The sequence below is a fragment of the Parus major genome, chromosome 4 (genome assembly GCF_001522545.3).
Source record: "Parus major isolate Abel chromosome 4, Parus_major1.1, whole genome shotgun sequence".
NCBI classification, from domain to species: Eukaryota; Metazoa; Chordata; class Aves; order Passeriformes; family Paridae; genus Parus; species Parus major.
Window position 1 is genome coordinate 21795259 of NC_031771.1, and position 21553 is coordinate 21816811.

General features: G+C 41.3%; 1 protein-coding gene and 1 long non-coding RNA gene across 8 annotated transcripts in view; one reads left to right on the forward strand and one right to left on the reverse strand.

Moving 5' to 3' along the window:
* NPNT (nephronectin) overlaps positions 1-2729 on the forward strand; it is a 48649-nt gene extending 45920 nt beyond the window's left edge. For all 3 annotated transcript variants that reach the window (XM_015623943.3, XM_015623945.3, XM_015623944.3), the window contains one exon: positions 799-2729. In XM_015623943.3, coding sequence (XP_015479429.1) covers positions 799-894 — 96 coding nt within the window. In that variant the 3' untranslated portion in view covers positions 895-2729. The remainder of the gene's footprint in view (positions 1-798) is intronic.
* LOC107202905 lies at positions 2396-12556 on the reverse strand. 5 transcript variants are annotated; one of them, XR_004496916.1, is made up of 5 exons: positions 12482-12556; positions 12209-12309; positions 5208-5799; positions 4568-4681; positions 2396-3626 (listed from the first exon to the last, which is right to left on the reverse strand). It is a non-coding gene; the product is annotated as an uncharacterized LOC107202905 (long non-coding RNA). The 5 variants fall into 5 exon arrangements; XR_004496914.1 differs by lacking the exons at positions 12209-12309; positions 12482-12556 and adding an exon at positions 8859-11103 and having other exon boundaries at positions 5208-5834; XR_004496915.1 differs by lacking the exons at positions 12209-12309; positions 12482-12556 and adding an exon at positions 8859-11102.
* Between the last annotated feature and the right edge of the window lie 8997 nt (positions 12557-21553).

The window sequence follows — 21553 nt, forward strand, 5'->3', positions numbered from 1 at the left end:
CTAGTATCAAAAGCTCAATGTTATTCTTCAACCTCTGAAGGTAGTTTTTATTTCAGATCTGAAGAGGTGGCTTGGGTATTTCAGGGCCTGTTTTACTCCGTCTTAAATATCAGGGGCTCTGTAAAGCTCACGCATAATGTTCATGATGGGAGCAGGCTACAAGACATGCATACACAGTGTCTAGCTCTAAAATGAATATTAAGTCTGTAATTACTGCAGATACTTTTCTAGAAAATTTACCTCAGCAACAGTAGCAAAGACACCTGACTTTGTTAGCTGTAAATGAGCATCAGACTGAGAACGAGGACATCTGTAACAGGTGAACAGTATAGCTGCTATAGTCTTACCTTTTTCCCCCTAAATTTATCACTTCTGGCAGTCCCCCTTTGCACTGACCCCTGCCCCTCCTGACCCCCATGCCATAGCTGTCAGAATGGGCTGCCATCCATCACACCACAGATGGGAGCTGCCTCATGCCGAGCTGACCTGAACCACTGGGACACCTATCCAAATAGCAGAAAGTGAGGGAAAACAATTAAGCAGGGAAGGTCTCTGCCAAAGGGAAATCGGGAAGAAATGTGGAAGTTTTATTTTCTAGCTAATTAAAACCTAAACCCAACTAAATGGCAGGGATTTTGGAGGGGCCTGCTGGAAACCTGAGGAGAATTTGAATGAAGACCAGAATCCTTCTCATACTTTTTAATTAATTATCTCTCGGGGTTTTTTTGGGTTTTTTTGGGGTTTTTTTTTTGGTTTTTTTTTTATCCCCCACTCAAATTTGTCTATTTCTCTTTCTAGGTAATTTTCAGAGGTGAGAAAGGGAAAGGAAGAACTGGGGATATTGGACTAGATGATGTGGTCTTGAGGAGAGGACGCTGCTCTGAAGAGCATTAGCCAATGCACCAGCAGTCATCTCCTCTTGCCCTTCTCCTGCAATTCCTACCAAACTTTGAAACAGAACTGCATAGAAAAGAAGAAAAAGTGGGAGAGCAACAACTTCTTAGTAGTCTGCAAAGTGCAATCTCACGGAAATTTCCCTTAAATACATGGAGAGCACCTCCCAGGATTGAGGAAATCCAGTCTTGGGCTGGTTCTTTTTATTAATCCTTACCTCTAAATCATATTTTATATGTAATAACTGTGTCCCCTGTTAAGTCTGGTGAATGCTCACAGAAAGAGGACTTGTGAAAAAGGGAAAATTAATTACAAATGGTAGCAAAAGAAAGCTCCACCTCAAAGTTCCAGTGTTAACTGACAGCCGTTCTCATCCCATAGTGCTATCGTTCATGGATTAATTTGTGTGAGTCACATTGGATTAGTGAAAGCCTGGACCTGAACTTTGGCTTACTCCCACTGACCTTTGAAGAAAGGTTTTTCATATATGAAATAGCATTTATTTTGCTGTTGCTTCTGTATTAACCAAAACCAGTTATAGAGAGTAGGCATTGCATCCTGTAATATTGCTACGGCTGTGTTTTGTGTATATGTGTATGGTTAACATATTTATGTTTTTAGTATTTACAGGCTTTAGTTGCAGGGTAATTGGCAGCTGTACTTTATTTTTGTACAAGACAGGAGTTCAGCATCTTCTTCAATACTGCTGCTCATGCCAAATTATCAAAGTCAATTAATGGTGCTCATTGAAAAACGCTGGTGCAGTTTTTCATGTTGTAACATCCTGAAGGCGAAAGACCAAATGCTCACCTGATGGAAACTGGCATCTGAAAACGCTCTACAATTTGCATCGAGATCACAAGCAAGCCCTAAAGGGCCTCCCAATCCTACAAGAAGCTCCTGGTTCAGCTGGAGACTGAGCAGCCAGGAGAAGATGAACTTGGATCTTGCAAGGCTCAGCCCCTTGACACTGCCAGGAATGATCCCCTCCCACAGGCGACACAAGCCTGCGCAGGAGGGAAAAGGGCAGCTGCATTAACACTGCGCAAACAATTCCCAACGTGAAATGCCTCAAGTGGCCTTTGTCAAATGTCCATACTCCGCCCAACCTTCTGTATATAACAAGCATTTCATTCTCTAGAACAACTATTAGCTCTGGTGGGAACTAAGTATTTATCAAAACTTTGGACTAATTTTATAGTTATGTATCATGCATGTGCTGGTACACAGGTTCCCAGGCAATTACTCTGTTTGGTTTGGTATGTTTCACGTGGGCATCATCCTGACTGCTAGCAGTTCTAAAATTGACAAAATGATTGCAGCATTTAAGAAAATGACAAGAGATTGGCAAAATGTTAGTGGTACAGCCTTAAAGCTTTAAAAAAAAAACCAAAACGAAATAGATCTCAGTTCTTTTGAATACTTAAATACAGTGTAAAATAAATGTCAGCTGCATAGCATGTTCAGTCTTGTACAAAGTTCACAGATGCAAATTTGCAAGACCAGTAGACATCATATTTCAAATCCCTGTTTCTGACAAAGTACCAGTCTGAACATTTTTTTTCCCATTCATCCCCTAGGACAAAGCACGGTGTCTATAGCAGAAATGTATGTGACCAAACAGAGAGCCTCCTGCAAAACTGTATCAGCAAACATTTTGAAAAGGAAAAAAGCAATGTGTTTGTAAACATTAAATTTTAAACTGTTTTGCTTCAAATATGATTGTGATCTTTTTCTCTTATATCACTTTGTGATATGTCAGAAATATCTGTGAATAGTTGAAATACCTTGTCCTTATTTTAAATAATCAGTAAAAGAGACTGTTACTTGCTACGGATTTGGAATCTTGTTTTCATTTCTAGATTGAAAGTCTCAATTTTCATTGCAGTGAAATGAAACAAAAGATGACAATACCAGAGTGAAACAGCTCTTATTACCAGTTTCAAAAATCAAAATACATTTCACTATAATAGGAAGAGACCACTATATTTATTGTTCAGAAGGAAGAATGACAGTTTTCAACCTAACTTTAAGAAAAGTCTCACAAGTAATTTAAGAGCTTCTGCAATATTAGATGTCCATTTTACAAGAAGGAGCAGCTACCAACATTCCTCACTCTGATTCAAGTGGCACAAACTGCTGTTAGATGCCAAGGAATATCAGATTAACACATTTTAGTCTGGTTCATCATATTACTACAACTTTCTGGGATTAAGATTCCCTGGTTAAAATGAAACCCCCTATTGCTGCAAGACTGTCAGAGTTTTCTGCCATTTGTACAATGGTTCCTATGGTCCCTAGAACCCAGAATCTGAATTAATTCAGATTAATTCAAGAAGTAGACAGCGATAACTCAGGTGACAGGGGGGCAATTCAGGCCTCTGTTTCATCAGTGCATTTCACTGCTACAATAAAACATGGCCTTGTCAAGCCTTGTGACAGCTGCAGGCTGAGACAGGAGTTCAGCAGTGTGTTTGAGCTCTGGGGGAGCTGCTGTGGCTGTAGGTCAATCACCTCCCAAGCTGGTTGTGCTGTGACTCTGGGTGTTGTTTTTCTCTCCACCTTTTGAACAGACAAGGTGAGGTGACCCAGAGGTTCTGTTGTGAGGATCCTTCTCCAGTTCTTGCTCTCCAGGTGCTTTTCAGGCAGCTCCTTCCAGCCACACACCTCAGCCAGGATGCCCTTTCCATATGACCCTCAAGAAAGGGATGGAAATATGGCCTGAGGTTCTTCTATGAAGTAGATTATAGTTTTGGATTTAGTAAACAGGTAATAGAAATTCCTGCTTAGATACTTAAGCAGAAGAAATTCCACTAAATAAACATTTGATAAATATTTTCATGTTAAACCTCTTGCCAGTTTATAATTGAATGTTCTTAAAAGACATGTTCAACTCTTTTCCCCAAAGAGACTGAAAATAAGGTTCTTTAAAAATGACAGGTACTGGGACAGGCAGAGTGTGCATTTTTGAATTTGCTGACATCAAAATCAGCAGAATGGAAGGGACCAAGACAAGATTTTTGGTTCTAGATTCCATTCTATACAATGCTTTCATCTCTCATCCGAATCATGACACTAAATCACTAGTGAGTCCTTTTAGTGAAGCCAATTAATTCTGAAGAAAAGCTTCCCTAGGTTTTCTTCAATAACTCACCTGAGATTTGGAGGTCAACATTGGTTTTACCATAGTTGGACATTACAATAACTGCCCTCATAAGACTCAGATAGTCATAAGAAGACAACCCTAAACAGAAGAACATTTATGACAGCACCCTCCATCATCCTGCTCTGTTCTGCTGCAGAAAAGCTGCCACAGTAGCAGCTGCCTCCAACCCATGTGCCAGGGGTCTCCATATAAACCCCACTAGAAGTTATTTCTCCTTACAAATGAAGCACAGTATTTAGCAGAAAGAGAGCTTGATCCATAGTCTCTTGATTTTAGCAATTCATTGTGACACTCACCTTGAAAGCTGTTCAATCTGCCTTTAAAAATTTGCAACAAGAAGCTATAGCTGTCTTTAAGATTTTAATTGTGAATGTTACACATACAAGAGTTATTAATTAATTAGCAAGTGAGGTCCAGTTAAATACGAAGAAAATTTTTGTTTATATAGATCTACCTTTCAAACACCAAATTATTGAAGTTTGCCTAGTGTTTAAAACACTTTCTTACCTGTTGTTTTATCCTGACATCCTGTAGTCACACAGTGTTTTATGACTTCAGATTTTTCACATCAATTAAAAACAAAAAAAAGAAGTTGAACAACGCGTTGGTGTAAACCTGCAACTTTAGAAAGAAATGCAAAACATTTTAGTGGTAAGTTTCAGTAATTATTTGAAAGATCATTACTTCATTAACTTCCAAAGTTTGAGGAGATTCCTTTCTCAGACCTCACCTACAGCAGGCCTAGTGATACATGAGGAAATGCACTTGGAATGTCTGTAATGCTCCATTTGTTTAAAACACCAACAGACCAAAGAGCATTGGGGAGCATAAAGCCTTCAATAGACCAACAGACTGAACCACCTCTAGATTTCAGAAACCAGCCCCACCTAAGTTTTCAGGATTGTAAGTCCTAAATGAATCAAATCACATTCTAGTGGCTCTGCTCTTAACAATTCTCCTTGTGCACTTGTATGACACCTCTTCCAAAGCTTTATTCAGTGTTTGAGCAAGGAAGCCAAGATCCATCTGGCACAAAAGATAAGGATGCTTCTCTCTGTGACACAGCCAAATCCTGCTTTCCTCTGACCACAAGTTACTACAGCACTGTCCCAGTAATTTTTTTTAACTTAATACTTTGAATTTTTACCTTCTTTTCAGGCCAGGAATAGTCCTCTGTCACACTTTTCTCCTAGGTTTTACTTGCCATGCATTTCCCATGTTCTCATTTCAGACTCATCCTGAATACTCTTGATGTATTCATTTTGAGTTTGGCAAACACCTGGAAAGACAAAGCTCCTTGTTTGGGAGCTCATGTAATGTGTGCCACCTCAGCTGGTGATGACACCACCAGAATCCTTAGCAAAGACCATCCTGGCATCCAGCACAATATGAGTAGAGATCTAAATAAGTTGTGACCAGTGCCTGTTATGTTTTAAATTAGGAAAATAACTGCAAGAAATTGATTAAGGGGATTCAGAGGGGTGTCCAAGAGAGACACTGACTTTCATCTCTCTGAATTTCTGAGCTGGCTCAAAGAATGTTGCTATCTTACCTCAATTTCTTGGATCAGTTGGAGGAGAAAAGTTGTTGGAGCTCTTCAGTTTCATGTCCCAGAGTTGAATGTTCTCTCTCAAACATGCATGATTACTGCTAATAGTTTAGGGGATTCCTTTAGCTGTTTGTGAATAGACAGGGTTTGAAGCCACTGGAACTGCTCACTGGTAATAAGGTCCACAACTCTATGGTGCACATCAATTTACACAGGAATCAGGAACTGCATAGTTAGAGGGGTCATTAACCTGTGAGCAATTAATTCACTCTCCTGACATATGCCACTGGTTCCATCCTGATTTTAAAGACATTATAGTTGGGTGAAGTCTACTACTGAAGGTTGCCTCTTAGAACTGAGTGATGTTTAATTACTCACAAGGTACATCAGGCAGTTTTGTGCAGGGTTAGGAGACCTCAGCATTCTGGCAGCTCATCTGTGTATTAGCAAACAGCCCTGGCACACTCACTATGAAATTCACTGTGAACTGCTCTGCCAGGTTTTTTTTGAGTAACTTGCTTGCCAAATAAAGATATGTGACAGGCTTGGAAAAGTATTACATTAATACAAAAAACAGGCAGAGAAAGTACATGGTACATCAAGGAATGCCTTCATCACCATATGGCCTTTGATCAGATTACACTGGCACTTAGAGAGGTAGATGGGAATTTTAAGGATTCAACTACAGCTTGGCCACAAAGCTAGAGTCCACAACTTCTCACACAAGTTCTTCATAACTCTTCATCTTCATCTTTCATTAAGCCATCCCCTCCCAGGGTACCACTTCATCCAAAGAGTGTGCTTGGCATTGCAGCAAACACAAATGATGACTACCTCTCCCTGTGGCTGGCTGTGAGCAGGTGATCCCTAATGCGTGGAACTCGCTTCATTTTTCTTTCAAGCTTTGCCAGAGGTATCAGCTCTGGACAAATTCAAACTTCCATGTGCTCTAATGAAGGTAAGGAGCTTCTCATTCCCTGATATGGAAGTCTGATTTCTCCCTAAAGAGAGACCCTCACCAGAGGACACCCATTCTGTCTCTAGGGACCATGGTCTGCACTTGCTGCTCCAGCTGAAATCCCACGTGCTGCAACTGCATCTGAGTCTGCAGGTAACAAACCACACACATCCCCCCAAAGAAGGCAATACCCTGAGCATGCAGCAGACAGATTGGAACTGTGACACTGCAAGAAGCAGCTACACATGAAACTACAGGAGGTGCAGATGAGGAATGCAAGAAATCCTGCAACTTGCACTCAGCAGTTCACAACTGCAGAACAGCTGGACTCCATTTCTGGCCCTGAACTGACAAAGACTTGTGAGTTTTCCAACAGCCAGTCTGCCTGGAACAGCCTGGGAACACAGCATCTCCAAACCATATCAGGCTGCCAACAGCAACTACAAGGTAATCCTGCTGCATGCAAAATATTATGTGAGGGGGATTTTCAAGCCTTGCTATTAAAAATATCCTTGGAATGATGGCTCTGTCCTGACACTCAATACAGACAACCCCTGCTTCATGTTTCAGTGACAACAACTCCCCTTTGGGGAAGAGAAACATCCTGCACTCATAAGGGAACTGCACAGAGCTGCAGCAGAACAGGCACAGGCTGCTCCAGTGGTCTCAAGCCTTGTCCACCATCCCCTGAGAGTGCCAGGCTCCTTGTGAGCACCGTGAACACATTCAAAGGATGAGTAGAAATGTTCTTTGTGCACCTCTCCACACCCTTTTCATACTGCTGTAAGAAAGGTGAGTAAACTCACCCACAGGACAGATTCAAGAAGGAAGCAAATGCTCATATTGTGCACCCAGAGTACGCAAGTGCCATTCACTTGAACTCACAAATTCTCCTGCCACATGCTGTCCTCTTGACACTGAGCCACAGAGACTCAGGTCAACCAGCCTAACCTGCAACAGCAGCTAGTTCAGAGCAGTAACACAATTAAAAGCTTCTGCTGTCCAGCATTATTGAAGGGGAGAAACTTTATTAACAGGTCTTCGACTAGCAGAAGCCTGGACCTTTTTTACTCATCCCTTTTTCATCACCAGAGTCAGGTGAGATATTAAAATGCTGCTCAAAGAAATACATCTGACATTCTCTCCTGCTGGACAGGTCATGTCAAAGCCAAGAAACCCAAAACACTTTACAGAGGAACTTGGGCAGCTGTGAGACAAGCAAGTACATCAGACACTGATGAATTCACCACACTCCCTGGGCTATTTGTATGTGATTTACCTCAGCTTCTAGTTAATTTTTAACCGGCCCCTGCCCTTGCCAAGCAGTTGGGAAACTCACTGCACATTCTCCAGAAACAAACATCCAAGCAGCAGTTCAAAGAGGATGCTGTAAATAGAGTTTCTACTTAAAGTAAGAAATATTGTTTAAAATCCTATTTTTCATGTATCTGAAAATGAACAATTTCTTTTGCCCATGTCAAAGAATTGAAATGCAACATCCCTCCCTTCTCTGTCACATTCTACCCTGCACCACAGCTGTTTTTCTTCCCACCTAGGTACAACATGTCATTCCTATCTCATATGCAGACCACTGTAAGGACTTCAGAGTAGATTCTTCAATTAAAAGAACACTGCCAACATTCAAAGACTTTTAAAATGCTGCATTTGCACCAATACAAACCAGCACGAGGACAAGGCAAAGGGAGAGCTCTTGCAGCCTCACATTTCAGGACACTACTACTTTGCTGCAGAGCTTCCAGTCTAGCCCACAGTGACATCAACCTATCAAAAGCTCTTCAACAGAGCTGCCAGCATTTGTATAAACATTACCCTTGAAATACTCTCACCTGTAAAATGCCTCCTCTAGTTCCAGTCACTTGAACCCTTTGGGCTGGTGGAGAGGCTGAGCTGCTCATTACCAGCCCCAGTTGAGGCTCTGACTCTTGGCAGGACCCAATCCCCAGTCCTGCCACTACTGCCCCAGTGAGGGCTGGAGCCTCCAGGTATGAACAGACTCAAACCAAGGCTCTACAAATCAAACTGGAAGAGTTCCCATTTGAGCCTTCCCAGCTGGGCAGTCCATGAAGCACAGCCACCTGAATTTGCACAGCCCATCAGGCCTGCCCTGCCCACACCACAGTGCCAGGGCAGCCCCAGGAGCCGGGGATGCTGAGGGTACACTGGACTGACAGCAGGAGAGTGGGCACTGGTGCTGCTTCTAAGCATGACTAAGGCTTTGATAAAGCAGCAAGCAGCCAGGGCTGCCAACTCAGAGCTGAAGTGTTTCTTACCTTGTCCAGGGGAAGTGTGTGTGGGCTTTGGAGCTGTGTGTTCACCACAGCACAGCATGTGGGGGTACAGCTTCCCACCTTCTCTATCTCTCACCCCCCCACACTCACTTTTCCTCTTCCTCCTCCTCACAAAGCTTCCAGAGTTTCTCCAAAAGCACTTTATCCTCCAGTTTGTTCCAAGACCTCAACTTTTTTCTCTTCATCTTCCAGCTCTCTGCTGCTGCTGTGGTCTTGAGCTTTTGATGAAAAACAGGCTATCAAAGCCTTTCTCCTCAGCTGCATACTTTTAAGTTTAGGCTTCCTCATCTACAAGGAACATTGAAGTTGGGTATCAAGAACTGCACCTGGCAGCATTTTCCAGATCCTGCCCAAACAATAATAAAGTTTCTTTGCCTCAGGACTTGCTGAACCCAAACACTGTTTTCTCTGGCACGAGAGGCCAATTTACTTATCGAGATAAATATTAAGCAAACAGGAATTTTTTGACTTTAGGAACAAAGAAGCTAGAACATTTTCCTGCCGCCTCAGTCACACCCCTTGTGCCTGTAATGCTGAGCTATTTTTAAAAATTAATTCCTGTGGTATTTTCCTAATAGCCATAAAGCAGCAGGGCATTCTCTGAAACACACTTTACTATTATTACTCCTTCTATGCCTTCTGACAATGACCTTCCAAATTCAGATAGATTAGCCAGCTGTCAAAAGAAAAAAAAATTATTCTCTTTGTAGCCTTTCCTCTATTGCTTGTTTTCCCCAGGCAGCAGCTCAGATCTGGCAGGAAACCAACTTAGTTCCTGCCCTAAGACTCCATCACATTTTTGAAAAGTCCATATCCTGAATGTTGCAGTTTGGGCCTTCTGCATACTAAAAAAAGATAATAAAACCTTGTATCTTTCGCCAGTGTTTCAGCAAACAAAAACAGTGAACCAAACCCAAGTGAAGAACTGTTGCCCATCCATGTAATAACACTCTTAATACCCTAAAACAAGTAAGATTACTATTTTAAATTGGCCAAGGTGCACCAACATCAGCCATTTAACAATCATTTCAACAATCATATAATTTCCTTCATCCAGGAGATGACAGGTAAAAGGAGTTTGTGACCTAGCTAGTAGTTTTATAAAAGCACAGAATCCTTAGCAAATGATGATACAAATCCATATCAGTGTGAGGACCTCTTGTTAAAATAGCAGGCAAAGACACGGGGCACTTAGATGTTCTCTCTTCTGTGTATTTGTTCTCTGGTATAAAATGCAGAACATTTTTTCTAAGTCTATGTAAATATAAACAAAGATTAAAATTAGGAAAAATATCTCTTTTTCCTGATTTCATCGTCTGAACTCTCAATTAAACTCCTCAGTAAGCATTATTTTCTATGCATACCCACAATTTATTCCTGCTTGCCCATGGTCCATGCCAGGGTAGAGCACTCCAAGCAATCAACCTTTTGCTCCCAGCTCCTGACCTAATTTCTTTTTTTCCCATCCTTTTACGTGTTCCAGGCCACCTCCTAATGCTGAAATCAGATTTTGCTGCCTGAGGCAAGAGAAAGGATAGTGCAACATACCCTTATGAAGAAGGGATTGCCTCTTGCCATGTTCTCTACCTGCCAGAGCAGGTCTGCAGGCATGTGTCACCCCTGCTGCTTCCCTCAGCAATGTTTGTGAGGCCACAAGATGTGGCAAGCTCTGAGGCAACCCCTCAAGGCTCTGGTTTGCATCTTGTCACACTCCTCCTGCTACTGCCACCACACCCTTAGACAAAAGCCTCTTTCAAGTCAAAACCCAAGTTACTGACACACAATGAGTCCCACAGCTGGTAATGGCAGATTTCGAAATTCAGAATTTTTACCCTGCCTGTTAATGCTCTTTTCTCTCTTCTCAGTGTGCCCACCTGTGTCCTAGGGAGGAGATGAACACAAGATACTGTGAGACACCTGCAGGTCAGAGCTTCACCCATCAGTACAGCCCACCCATGTCACCTCCCTCCAGGGGCTCACACTGCAGAGACAGCACAGCACAGCTGAGTGTTACTGCCACACTGGGAAAGTACAGTCACAGCAAATCGGTAATAAAGGTTTTAGTTCACACTGTGCTCTTTTATCATCAGCTGATATTCTGGCCCACCAATTCCACCATCATTCATTTAGTCAGAAATTATATTCCATTCTCACGTATGTCAGAATCACAAATTTTACTTTGTTTCTTCCATGTCAAAGTTAAGGAAAAAAACTGGTGGTGGGTTGAAGAGCTCCCTAAAGCCAAATTCTAATAATTGCTGGATGAGAAAACAACAAACAAAAGGTTATCAACAATTTCTACCTAGAAAAAAAACAAACAAAAAATTATCAACAACTTCTTCCTAGTTTCAGAAAGCAAACAGGAAAAAGACTTCAACAAAAAAAAGCTGAATTCCATGAAAAAAAAGTAATTTTTTCCTTCCAGTCAATATTTCTTGCAATAATGCCAGAGATTTATCTGCATTTCTAGCCTCTTTATTTGTTCTCAAAGACACTGAAAATTAAAAAAAAAAATAAAATCAACTTTCAACCTCCTCTGACGAAACTTCAACGAAGTGGAACAGATAAGAAGTTGAGCATGCCTCTAGCAGGCAGTCAATTCCCATACTACACAGTTATTTATATAGTAGGAACAAGATATATATTTTATATATGCATATATGAAAAAAAACATATACCTATTTATGCATCCAGGTAACACATGTAAGAAGGACAAACACTTGAGAAGTATTGCCAAGGCTGGTCAGTGCTGGAAAGCAGGACCTCCCAAATCTGTCCCTAGAGGATTCTGAGGCAGCAGACACTACCTAAGAAGGAAAGACCTCCCCTAGTGCCAGGTTCTCCCCATTTCACAGGTGCAAATCCTCAACAGGTTGTCAGGCTCTGCTTCTTTTAACAACAGCCTTCAGTCTCCTGACATTTAAAAAGGGTTCAAAGAAACATAACATGAGCTAGTTAAAAAATACCATGTGGAGGGCGTACACACACCCACCCTGCTCTAAGCCAAAAATCACAGAAAGCGAAGTTTGTACAGCCTAATAGCACATCCTACTTGTCCCCCCTCTCCTGCAGAACCCCTCCAAAACAGTATCTGCCTTATTGCCTTGCCTGGTGTGCTTTGAATGCCCCAGTGAACCCCTCTTCTGTGCCTGGCACAACTGGGCAGAGCCTGGCACCTCCAGGGGTACCTGATGTTAACAGAGGATGGAGGGATCACGCTGCAGTACTTTTCCTGACCTCCAGCCAGAAGGTTTGTTTTACCTAATTTGAAGCTCCTCCTCTTGAAGACCACCCAAAATATCTTTTTACAGTTCAGGTTGTATCTTAATCACCTGGCCAAAGTTGAGGTCTGCAGCTCTTTTGATCTCTTGTGGTTAATTGAACTTCTCACTCACTTTGCCACTGTTGATGTTGCTCTCAGATGCAGGGACTGCTACAAAGAGAAGAAAAAATGATCAAGAAATAAATGATAAATAATACATAATGGTAAACCACCAGCACCACCAGTATTCTGTCTCTTTGCTGGGAAAATTCTACATGTCCCAGATTTCCACTACAGTGTCATTTTATTAAAAAAAAAAAAAGAAGTTAACTGTATCACCAACCCTGCTGAATAAAACAACAGAAGGTTACAGACTGTGCAATGAGTAGCCAGGCAACCAGGCTTCCTGCATGACAGTTCTGGGATATTTTGAGGTCCCAGAGCCTGATAGCAGCCCTAGATTACTGCCTCCTAGCAATGCCTCCAGGCTGCTCTTCCTGCCATGCAATCCATCACTGCTCTGCTGCTAACATCAGCCTGCTCCGAATGCCAGGAGTCCAGCTATGGGTCAGGGTGTATTTCACACCACCTTTGTGCTGATGTTAAACTGATGACACAACGTGTCAGGAGAGGAGGCACTGGGCTCTCAGACTAGAAAACATCTAAAGATTTGATGGAGAAAATCCTGTGTCACTCCAAGAGAAAGATTGCTTTTGGAAAGACAGTAGTGCCTGGATAGGTGATGCTACAATAATTAATAATTACAATAATTAATTTTTTTATACTCTGCCACTGTGATCCATGAGAGATCTTACACTAGATGCTGTATGAACAAGGAGGCCTTTTTCAGGGGAATCCCACCTGTCATGCCATTTGCTTTACCAGATAAAAATCCCCAAACCAGTCTTCTCATCTCTTCTTTAAGGTATTTTTAATGTGCAAAGATTATTAAAAAAAAGAAAGACAAAAAAAGACTTGACCCTTGCAGTACCCTCCTGACTGGTAAAGTGCCATCATCCGAAGGAAACCTCACTCAGATGAATTCAGCATAGCCTGATAACAGCACTTGAAGCTTTTTTTCACTCAGCATTATAAAACTGTTTGTCTCCTGAGTGTAAGAGTTTCACTTCAGGCCCTGCCAAGGTCAATATGCAAGATAAATAGTCTCCCCACTCATGGCCTAGTGGGAGGTCTCTTGAGCACCTCAGGTTTGCCATGCAATATGTGGGGAAAAATGACATCCAACATTTCACATGCTAAATTATGTCGGATTTCACAATGCAAGCAAGACTTTTCTTCAGCTGCTCTGTTCTTACTCTCTCTGATACAGAAAAGAAGGAATCCTCTCTAAATCAGAGATACTTTGACTCACATCAGTAGAAAAAAAAAAAAAATCAGTATTTCTTATAAGGAATTTCTACGAACAAAGGTTAAGCTGAAGAGGAGTCAAACTCCTCCATGAAAAGTTAAGTGCCTGGAACTCAGGAGAAGGGGGATTGGGGAAGGTGAGAGAAACACCATCACTCACCCCCAAAACAGAAAGAGATTAATTTTAAGAATTCTCTCCCCCACAATATCATCCTTGAAAAACACTCTTTCCCCCTTAAAAATCAATATATCTTTAATAGCAATATTATCAAAATTTATTTTTGTTATTGTTTTGCCAGTGAAGGTCTGTATAATACACTCTGAATAATCTTTTCTCCAAAGGAACCCATAAGTTTTCACAGTTTTCATAGATTTTGGCCTGGAATGAATATGTGGCCTGATAAAGTTCAATGGCATTCTCTGAAATGTAACTGCTGTACATTTCACTTGGCAAAAAGATGTTTATAATTCAGAGGTCTACATATTCCTCAAGACATCTTGGTTATTCAATTAAGTTAATAATGAAAGAAGAGTCATTTGTAGGAACAATCTGGTAGCCCAAAGAAGGAACTTTACACCTGAGGGCACACCAACACATGCATGAAAAGGTGAAGCGAGTTTATCTTGGTTGGACTCTATTTGTACAGTTTGTGTCAATCCACAGCATTTCACTATTGGTACAGCTACTGCTGTCTGCACTACCAAGCTAGAAAAGACTAATTAAATCTAGTTAACTCTGAGTCCTGACCCAAATGTGTCCAACAAACCTCCCCTTTTTAATTTTCAGCAAGTGTGAGCTATTGAGACTTGTCAGAGATACTGACATCTAAATATGCTTCACAAACTTCTGAGTTTTGACTGCTTCACTATATTTCCTGAATGCCTACAATTTTCCTCCTCTGAATAACACAACTCATCTGTGTCAAAATATATTTATCATCTGTTAATTTCCATTCTTCTGCTCAGACAGTTATTTCACACCTCCAGCAGACAAGGGCAGTGCAATGGCAGGGCATCACGCTGCTTCCCTAACATCACAGAGGAGGTTACAGCAGTTCCCCCCTCTTCAGTGTGTGCACTTGGCAGTCTTCTGAATAGATTTCCAGCAAAGGATAAACCAGATATGTTTTTTCAGTTTTAAGACACCTCTCCCTGCGTTCATAGAGTCCACTTTGACTCTTTCAATTTAAGGAGAGATGCAGCTTTTCTTGTTCTGCAGTAATTGATGAAGGCTATTTCCTAAAAAAAAATTCATGGGGAAGTTAAACCCTACAGAAAACATTTCATAAATGATAAAAAGTTGTCACTTTTGACAATTCCAAGAGAAAACAACAAACCAGAAAACAACAAACCTGGAAACAAGTATGTTTTAAAGGAGGAAGAGGCAATTCTTAAATGGAACTGAATCCATGGATCTGACACAGCAGTGATACACCTGGATAGAATTCCACTTCTTGACTATCCATGTCAAATATTAAAAAAGAAAACAAGTAAATTCTAGTGTGGAATAACTCAATTTCTCATAGCAAAGCTCTCCATTTGATTAAACCACTACATCCTGTCTTTCAGTCAAACTGAACTCAGTTTTGCTTTCACATAATTCTACTCTATGCTGCTTCCTTGCTACCAGCAGAGTGGGTGTATTTTTCCATAAGAAAGTGCTGGCAGAAGTGCAAAGGAAATGTACTTTCATAATCATCATGCTCGCACCCTAATGCCCAACTGAAACAAAAGCTGAGTAAATCAATTGTTTTCTTTTTTGGTGAATCAGGTGGCCAGCACCAGCTCTCTCCCACCCACACCTCGTTTGACAGATGCCACTCGACAGCAGCAGCACAGATGCCCCCTGAATGCTGCCCTGTCAGCACAGCACTGCAGCCTCTCATTAGGACAACGTTAATTTAATTAAGAATATTTTAACACAGACAAAAGGAGATTAAAAAGCCTGTCAGTCATTGTATACAGTTTCCCAATTTCTGTTCTTTGAATATATGAGCTCAACACAAGCTGCCACTGATACACCTATAAGTGCTCTTTACAGCACAGTGTCTGTAGCACACAATGAACACCCTCTTTACCTCACACATTTACTCAGCTCAGTGGCAGAGTCTCATCCCCTAAACTACTCTAAAAAAGTGGTTGCTTTTTGAAATTGCCTTACAATGTTCTCAGATTCCAAAAAAGAATCTTGTCCAAAAAGATGTCAGATGTGGTTCTTTTTAAAAATATACCTGAGAGGATTCCTTCTGCAGCATGGAAAGGGAAGAGAGTTAACACCTTGGACAGCTGATGAACACAAAATCTTCCTGCCATAAATTCAGGTTAACAGCAGTTAGCATTGCTACTTGAAGAGCTAAGCTTTGTCTACAGCTTTCATCCCTGAGCCTTGAGGGAAGGTGCTCCAAGGGGACCCCTGGTCTGGAGAATACCTGTTTGCAGTATTGCACATGGACATCTGAGGGCTGAAACAGCCCTTGAGTCAGGCAGGCTGAACACCCCACTAAAGCTGGCAATCTGCAACAACAACATTTCTCCTTAATGCCCAGTCTGGTAAAATTTCACACTCAGATAGCTCTACCAAAATCGTGCTACCAAATGCCAGATTATCACATCATTCCACTGATTTGCACTGGGATACACTCCCTGAAACACATCCAAGAAATGCCACAAAAGCATGCAGCTAGAAATGGCAAAAATTAAAACCCCAGAAAACAAAAAAGGGAGGTAACAATAGGAGAATTCATTGCAGGAACAGCAGCATATCAGAGCAATGACAGAAAAACAAGCCCTAACAGCATAGAGAAGACATGCAGAACAAATGTGACATCTATCACTGTATTAAGGATTTGGAAAGACAGAGAAATCAAACACTGGAGCACACAGTCAAGGTTCCCCCTACAGTTCAGTATGGAAGTTTCTGGCCAAAACCATGTTGTTTACTATAAGCTTCAGTATTGCCTCAGTATTCATTCAGGGGCAGATCAGACTCAAAGTTTTCTTCCTAAAAGTGACTGTTTCTTACTCACCATGAATCCTAATAAAAGACACAGGGTATGAGACAGATCCAGAAAATACCCAGCCTGCATTGCTTCATTTTATGTATTTTTTTCTGTGTCCAAATCTACTTCATTGCTTTTGCCTGATGCTTTTAACAAGAAGAGTGCCCAGCTAGGTCCCCAGCTAAAAATGCATTATGATCTTTGCTGAGTAGGACTATTGGATTTACTCCACTGTTTGAGCAGCTGTCTAAGCCTAAACTACTACTCTAAGCCTGATATTCAGTTTGCTGCATTAATGTCAGATTTCCTGTGTGCAATTTTAACTGTAAAGAAATTGGTCTGACCAGAGGCTGAGTGAGAACATTTATACCCTTGCAGGTGGTGTGAAGAGAAGAGAGACAATAACTGGCTGGCATGAAACAGAATCTCTGTCACAGGGGAAAAATGGACACTTGTATCCTTCATGATTCTGGTTAACACCCAGCCTTTCATCTCCAAGCTGAATGATTGCCACTGGAAGACACTCAAGTCTTGCTCCATAGTTGTATACAAATCCTAAAGACATTAAGGGAAACAGTAGTTGGCTAAAACCAAAAACCCTGGGCATGAAAAACCAACACAATCAACATCAGTGCTACTTCTGGTGAATAACCATTGCCATAACTGAGAATTGAAAAAGGGGGGAAAAGAAATCTAAAGAGAGAGTCTTCTACATTCTATAAAATAAACTGCTCATGTCTCAGCATACCCTTATGTCATGAATGTGCCACAGGACACTTGACCTGTTAAACAACTGCCCATGAGATGTAAATGCCTATCTGAAAATCTTCTCTTTGGCATGAAATGTTCTGCACACTGTGCTTTGAACGCCTTCCGTGAATCTGAACTGTTGACTCCCTAATGAGATGTGTCCCTCATTTATGCCTGACTGGGCCTTAGACGTCCCAAAGAGGCCAGACCTACCTGAGGGGCTCTGCAAAGCAAACACCAGCTTCAGGAAAGGCAGTAAACACAAGAATACCTCTTAAACAAATAATTACACAAGCGCAATACAGGGAGAACTAATGCATTCCAGGCTCACACTAGTTGAGAGTTTCTGGATAACAAATTAGTTCAGCAACACCTGACATTAATCCCTTTGCTCTCTGTACATACTAAGTTGCTCCCATGTTGTCTGTGGCTAACAGATAGAGTATGGGGAGCTGTCTCTTACCTGAAAGGACTCTAAATTCTGAAAAAAAGTAGAGAAAGTAAATACTAAAGAGTGAAGTTTCTACTCTGTTTTAATGGTAAAAACCCTTCCATGCTGACAGTACATTCTAAATGCCTACACAAACATTTTATTTGACTTTGCAGGTCTCCTAGTTTTCCCCAGCCCTTCTGCTCCCTCTGAATGGGTCTGAAGTTCAAATTCTTCCAGTAATACCTGACTGCAAGTCCCACTTATACTGCCAATATTCTCCAGCCCTACTGATATCTAGAGAGGCCCACTTGGAGACTGAAGACTCTGGATTTTTTGATTAAGCTACAGTAAAATATTCCTTTTAATTAAGCATAATTTTGTATAATTAATCTCCACATAAAGCATTAATCTACCTTGATATCTCAGATTTCCCCAGAGAAAACGTTTACAGTTCAAATGAATCCCTCCATGTATCATCATAAATCATTGTATCTTGGTAATGCAGCCTGCAAGTACAAAGAGCTTCCCACACAAAACAGAATATATATGTCACATACAGCACACACATGAATTCCAGCCTCCAGCAAAACAAATCCTGCTACAAGATGCTCCAATGTGAGCCAATCTGTCAGCATCAGCAAGGCTCTCCCCCTTGACAGCTCTGGTGCTTCACATATGTCAGCAACCCAGGAATCATCAGTATGAGCCAACTCAACAACAACAACCTGGCCACCAGGAAGTCTAGTTTACCAGACTTCTTTGGGAAACTGTTCCCTAAATTCCTGTTCTTACCTACTCAAATCAAGGCTGAGTTCCATTACCTGGAAAATGAGGCAGGGGAAGTAGGCAGGCAATGACAGCCTATGTTCACATAGAAATTAAAACTGGGAGCATGCAGGACAGGCCTAAAAAAGAACCAGGGCTATCATTTGCTGAATGAGTTTGATTGAGCAATGGACAAATTTGAGTAGAACACCTACTCTACTCAGCCCCTCTGTCTTCTGCACACTCCTTTGTGTTCACGGACATAAACTTCCCAGAATTTAATCACCTTGATGACAACAATATAATTTCAACTTCCTTAGTATGTCACTTTTAAAAGCTACAATAAATAATGGCTTTTGGTCCAAATACTGTTTTTCTTCTAAATATTCCAAAAATATGCTTGGATAATTGTTATTTCTTGACTGCAAAGAACAACCTTATAGTGGATGGACTTATGTATGGGAAATCCCATGGTTTCCCAAGCTCCATGATGAATATTAAAAAAACACCCAGAAGAATCCCCCAAACTCTGGGCACTGAAATAGGTGGTAAAAAAAATAGAAAAGGGAGGAAAAAAACCCATTCCTAAAATGTATTAAGTACATGAGCATTCATACACAAAACCTACTTACAGCATGATTCTTCTGGAATTTAATTTATAGTTTTGGAGAGTTTGATATGACCAAAGGTTATGAGCCTTTCTTTCAGCCAGGCTTGCCTGCCTCTTCTGTGAAGCTCCCACTGAACTAGACTGTAGGTGGGAGAGGATGATTACTTACTGTTTTGCACTCTGGGCAGGCTTTCAACATCAGCCAAAAAGTAATCAGCAGTTACAAATTGTAATTTGTGACACAGACCAAGCTGAGCACTGGTTGAGCATTCTGGCTGCACACTGTCTCCTTGCCAAGAGTTAATTTTTTTTTCCTTGGAAGCTATGCCACTTCCAAATCCGAGTAAAGGCACCCTTTACACAAGGAGTACCTCCCCTAGAGCAGGTCCCTGAAACAAAACATGACCTAATTGTAGACTGCAGCTCTATCACTAGAGGCAAGAAAGGTTCCTCCAACTTCTGACAGTAACTGCTTGCAAATGGGATGTGCTCCTTGACCAGGAGAAGTTCCAGGACTGGAGTGTGCACTCTCAGGGCTGTTTACATCCCTCCAACACGTCTTTGGTGGGTGGCCTTTCTCCACTTTGGTTTTGAATGTTTCTAGCCTCTCCTCTTTCCCTTGAAGCACCATCATCATCATCATCATCATCATCATCATCATCATTATTATTATTATTATTATTACAACTATTCCTTTGTGTGATTAAGGCTCTCTGGCTATAAGGAAGTATTTTAACTTTTGGCTTAATAAAAAAAACCAACAATGTAGCAGGAATCCTTCAGGTCTTTGAGTGGATTCAGGCAAAGCTTAAGTTTTGATCATCCCTGCTAATTGTTTCTAGTCAGATCAGAACAAAGCATTTAAGGAACTTAAGCCTATATCTAACTTAAAGCAAGGAGTCATGACATCTTCAATCTGAAGGTGCCTCAGATCATCTTTGCATTGTGCTGAATCTCTAAAACAGTGAAGAGAGCAATCTTCATGCCTGCTAATATCTGAACTTCTTAAGGTTTCTTATTAAAAAGCACTTCCGTGAAAATGAAATCTGAAGCAGGGTCAGCAGAGACTTTAGGAGGATTTTGTAGTCTTTTGTAGTTTTGTAGTCTAAGTTTTCATAAGGAAAATGGGTGCAGGAGATTTTTTTTTCATTTAATCAACTAAATGAGATCAGTAAAGACAAATGCCATCAATGAATGCCTCACTTAGGCTTGTTCTACTGCACAGGCAGAATGAGTGGCCTGCAAAACAGCTTAACACCACCAAAGGGATGGCTTTGCCAGTATTTCCCACTGAAACCATTTACTGGCAGTAATATAAATCCTGACCCTTTTAAGGACAAATTTTCCAAGCTCAAGTTCAAGTTTTGAAATGTTTGGCACTGAGCATGGAGGCCTGATTTTCAGGAACTTGGGTCCCATCTAGACATTTAACAAAGGGTTTAGATTTTTGCAATACCTCTGTGTACGTAACTGAAGACTTCTGAAAACTGACCAGGAGTTACAAGCAGCTGTTTCTATGGGATGGAATGACTTTACTTAGCATGGTTCACCCCTTGTGGCACAGACACAAGTCTGATGTTTCTGCACAAAACTGCAAAAGTCCAATGCTGTAGTAATCTATCAAGGTGTTGTAAATTGTGAACAGGTGAGGCTCTGCAACACAGCATTGCAGCAAGTGAACAGGTGTACAAGGGAGATCCCTAATATCTGTATGTTTAGATTACTGCTACCATGACCATCTATCACACAACTTTTATGTAAAGCACATACACTTGAGCTGCTTGAATTTTCCAGTGCCTGTCTTTTCCCACTAATTAAAAAAAAAGGAAGAAAAGGAAAAAAAAAAAGAAGGCAGGCACCTTGTCTTTGCCAGAAGAGGAGGAGACAGTTCATGGCAGAGTCCCAGGATGTGCTCACCCAAGAGCAGCCCCAGTCCATGAGGGATTGGTGCTCCTGTAACGAGCAGTGAGCAAGAGGCTGTAGATTGAAGCACGAGCTCTACATGTCAATTATTCTACCTTGCCAGGAAAGAGTAATTAGAGAATAACTCCCTGATGCCTTCAACTCTCTCCTGCTACCCCCACTGGTTCGCATCCATCACCATGAAGACTTCTCTCAGTGATTCATCACAGGAGGAATGCCTTTCCAAGGGAGGCACTGAGAGGAATTTTCCACTTCTCCCTGCCTTCCGTCCACTGTGCACAGCAGCTATCTCACTTCATTACAAGCCAAGATTCCAATGTCAGTGGCTTCAGGCATTTATTAATAAGGAACAAGGAACTTCCAGGAACAGAAAACACAATGAGTGCATTAAAAAACTATTCTGAGAAAGAAAACTCATCCCATGTTTCCAAAAAGTAAGGTGAGCTAAAGGTAAGGCCCTATGAAAAGCTGAATGAAGTCCTGAAGGGAGGGAAGGAGGGCCTCTAAAATGCTCAGTAAAAGCACTATTAGGCAGGATGACAGCAAAGAAACACAGATAAATAATGG